The 4,274-nt window shown below is 36.3% G+C and overlaps 1 protein-coding gene across 1 annotated transcript in view; it reads right to left on the bottom strand.

The window, feature by feature from the left end:
- Positions 1–3,832, bottom strand: part of Lrif1 (ligand dependent nuclear receptor interacting factor 1) — a 54,045-nt gene extending 50,213 nt beyond the window's left edge. Inside the window, exon 1 of the mRNA XM_029538075.1 lies at positions 3,687–3,832. Within this exon, the coding sequence (XP_029393935.1) occupies positions 3,687–3,734 (48 nt within the window). The 5' untranslated portion in view covers positions 3,735–3,832. The remainder of the gene's footprint in view (positions 1–3,686) is intronic.
- Between the last annotated feature and the right edge of the window lie 442 nt (positions 3,833–4,274).

Genomic DNA, 4,274 nt, shown 5'->3' with positions numbered 1-4,274 from the left:
AAGAAGAAGAAGAAGAAGAAGAAGAAGAAGAAGAAGAAGAAGAAGAAGAAGAAGAAGAAGAAGAAGAAGAAGAAGAAGAAGAAGAAGAAGAAGAAATGGGTATATATATATTATTAAGAAATGGGTATATATATATATATATAATTATATATATATAATTGTATAAGGATTCATGGAATATATCCAATTGGCCTCCCTGTCAGGTACTTGGAAGAAATGGAATTGTGAAATTTATGACAAAACATTGAAGGAAGAGGTATGTGGATAGGGATACCTGAATGACTATAAATATATATTTAATGTAAAAATAGCAAAGATCTGAGTAGAACTCTCATTTAAAAAGTTATATAGACCACAAAGATCTGAGTAGAACTCTCATTTAAAAAGTTATATAGACCATTCTTTAGTCTATTTCTGAATCAGTTACAATTTAGACTAGATAATTTACAAAGAGAAATTCCCTCTAATTCCAGTAACTAAAGAGTTCAATGTGGAGAAACTAAAATCTGATGAGGGCTGCTATCTAACGCTAACACGAACGTTTGTTGTTCTGCTCTCAGATGGAGGTGAGTGGAAGAACAAGTCTCATGAGGGTAGAGAGCTCACAGTCTAATCCTGGTCTATGGCCACTACTTCTTAATAGCATCACATTGGGTTTTACTTTTGCAGATGTAAATTGTGAAGGAACAAAAACATTCATATCATTGCATCTGGTAAATTAATAAATTAAAAGAAGTATTATCTACTACTTCCCTCCTATTACAATGGCCAAAATCAAAAGGCAAACATAAATGATATTGAAAATATGGAGAGATACTAGACATAGTGAGCACAGAACTTTATAGTTACTCTGAAATAAAAGTTTGAAATGAATTTTTGTTTTTTTTTGTTGTTGTTGTTTGTTTATTTGGATGGTTTGGTTTGCCAACCAAAACATACCACTCAGAAATAAGTCTTCAATTTATTTACATAAATTGAAAACTTGTGCCTACATGCCATATAACAGTTTATTCTGAGATTAAAAGTCTCAATCTTGGAGGGAAATTCCTTAAGACATAGGATGATATTTTAAGACACAGTATTTACAAGAAGGTTAAACAATAGGCTTTTCTAGGGGGAGGTGAAACATTTTATCCTCCAGAGATGGTTTTAAGCTCACAAAGTAAACTCAAAGAGTCTCAGAACGTTCCCGAAACTAACCAGATTCACTAGGTGCCTCCTTCCCTAAGTGTATAAAAGCAGTAAAGATTGCCAAAAACCACTCTCAGACAAATGGAGATGTCTAGAAAATTCACACCAGCAAAGCTTCCTGGAATTATTGGAGAGCAGCCTAGCTGCCTGAGAGTAGCACAGAGTAGCCCAACTACCTGGAAGAAGTTCAGACCAATGGAACTACCTAGAACCTGTTGAGCAGCCTGCAGGCTATGTAGTGTGTTCCAGCTTTCCTGCTTTCATAAGCTTCCACTTATGTTGGTATGGGCTTTTATTGATGCTTCTGTCTTTGAATCATTTTCCTCTTGTAAGCAATCATTCACACACACTCTAACTCCAATCAAACTCACTAAGTTGGATTTTGGAATAGCTGTTCTTTGTCCTGTTATCAGTTCCCTAGCTAAGGCAAGTTGTTCATGCCTTCCCAGGAATAATGTCACACACAGTATCACACAAAACCTTGAATGCATGCCTTCATAACCACTTTCCTTGTAATTGTAAAAATTCAGAAGCAACCAGGATGTTTTTTCCAATAGGCAAATGAAATATGACATAGCCAAATGATGGAAGTTTTAAAATGACACATCCAACTATAAAAAGCCATGGAAGAATCAAGTAGATATTGTTAGCTAGAGGTTATCTGCAAGCCTGTGTGCTTCATAATTCCAACTACATGGCATGCTGATAAAGGCAAAATTATGGAGGTATTAAAAGAGCTATGGTTCATGCTCAAGGGAAAGGGAAGAATGAATAAGTAGGCATAGAAGTTTTTACAGCAATGAAACAATAATTTGATTTTGTAATAGTAAATACATACATTACTTATGTTTATAAATGTAAATGTATTCATGGATTGGTCAAAAACCATAGCATATAACAACACCAAGAGTAAACATTTTGAATAATAATGTATCATTATTATCAACTGTAACAAGTAAGCCACAGGAATATACCATGCTAACAATAAGGGGGAAATGGTTGGAGGTAAGAGGGTAAATGAAAAGTTTTCAGTTCCTGCTTAGTTTTTCCTTGCTCGCTAAAACTATTTAAAAACAAACCACTTTTAAACATGAAAGAATATCTCCCAAGGAGTAAACATCTACACTAAAAACTGTGGTTTCAATGACTGTGACTCACTTGCATTAATTGGAGTTCTTCAGAGCAACCAACACATGGTTTTCATTGACTATACATTTTTATTTATCCACAACAGTTACCAATGGGCAATTACCTTTTATCCCTCTCCTAAGCTCTTAGTAATAACTCTGCATTCTGTTTCAGTGGAATAAACTATACCTGACAGTGCATATACACTTAAACTGGTGGAACGTTTTGTGTTTGCCTAATCCTTATAATCAATATGCTTCTGAATTCAGGTCCAGTTGTAGCATGTGCCAATGCATCATTTCTTCGTGTATAGTACAGTTTCTTAATGCATTACACCTGTTGATGGACATTTGGGCCACTGGAAATGCTGCTTCTATGAACATACTAGTGCAAAGTTTTGTTTTCAAAGCTGCCAGACATGGTGGTATATGCTTGAAATCACAGCACAGGGACATGGAGAAGGAGGATCAACAGTTTAAGGTCATCTTTACATACACAGAAAATTCAAGACAAGCCTGAACTATTATGTAGTCTTGTCTTGTCTCAAAAACATACAAAGAAATAACATGTTATGGATTGATTAGGTGTGTGTATGTATAAATAAAGACAATTTGTTGAAAAGTGGTCCATGAATTTGAAGCAGAATTGGGAGGGGTTTATGGAAGGTTTTGAAGAAGAGAGTGAAGGGGACAATGTTTTAATTATATTATAGTCTCAAAAATAAAAATAAATGTAAAGAAAAACAAGCAAAAAAAAAAAACCCACCTTCTTTTCACGTCTTTGAAACTGCTGGGTCAAATGATAAATTTTTCATTTAGTTTTTACAAAACTGCTAACCTGTTTCCAATAGTAGATATTTCATTTATGATCTCAGCCAAAACATGTAGCTGTTCAAATTCTTCCCCATACTGGCTGTTATGCAATATTTAAAATCACAGCCATCCTAGTGAATAAGCTGGACTCCATGATTTGCATTTTCCTATGACTAAAGGTTTGTTTTCATCTTTTACTATTTATGTAATTTCTGAGGAGAAATGTCCACTAACATCCTTTGTCAACTTATGAATTGGCATTTAAATTTTATGTAGTTATTCACATCCTATTGTATTGTAAATATATTTCAGCTGGCACAGTAACTGTATGTTTCTGGGGCAGTGTGACATTTCAATACATTATGCAATATGCACTGATCAGAGTAACTGGCATATTTTCACTTCAGGCATCCTTCGTTTCTTTAGAGTAAAAAATAGGTTTACTCTTTACACGCTTTTCCACAGGAGGTTCCCTTGACCAGTTAAGATCAGAGAGCCTCTGCCGCTCACTCAAGCTGCACAGTCAGCTGGTCCTTCAATGCCAGCGGTACTCACCGGCCTCGCCTTGTTTGCCCTGCTCCTAGCGCGGGTCCCGCCAGCCATGACAGCCAAGCGATACAAAGGGCTCTGGGGAGTGAGCTCCGGATCAAATGATCTAGGAACGCTCAAGAACAGAGGTCCCAAGTCAAAGTCCTGCACCAGCTACTGTAGCTTCGGTTGTGACATCACGCCCGGAAACTGCGGATCCCGCGAGATAGCCGCTGAAGTCGGTTGCCTGGGAAACACGCATAAGTAGAAGACTGATTAGGGTTGTAGGCGGAGACATCCTTAAGGTCTTTGCAGCTAAACCTTTCAGCCCCAGAGCTGGAGCCAGAGGTAAGCTGCTGTTGCAGACTGCTTTAAGTCAACCAGGTGGGACAATTTTGAGATGTGATCATAGAACAAACATTTAACTTTGTAAAACAGAGTAATAGAGTGTTTTGCAACTTAAGTTGGAAAAGGTAAGCAAATACATAGTAGCTTTTCAGTTAGACATCTACCAATTATATTTTATATCTTAATTACTAACAATTTATGATTAGGTTTTATTTCTCCACACATGTACCTTAAAGACTTCTCAAAATCAAAAGGACGAAACATCTT

Source organism: Mus pahari, chromosome 4 (genome assembly GCF_900095145.1).
Source record: "Mus pahari chromosome 4, PAHARI_EIJ_v1.1, whole genome shotgun sequence".
In the NCBI taxonomy this organism is placed as follows: domain Eukaryota; kingdom Metazoa; phylum Chordata; class Mammalia; order Rodentia; family Muridae; genus Mus; species Mus pahari.
The sequence above is the reverse complement of the archived record's forward strand: the minus strand, read 5'-3'. Positions and strand labels throughout refer to the sequence as shown.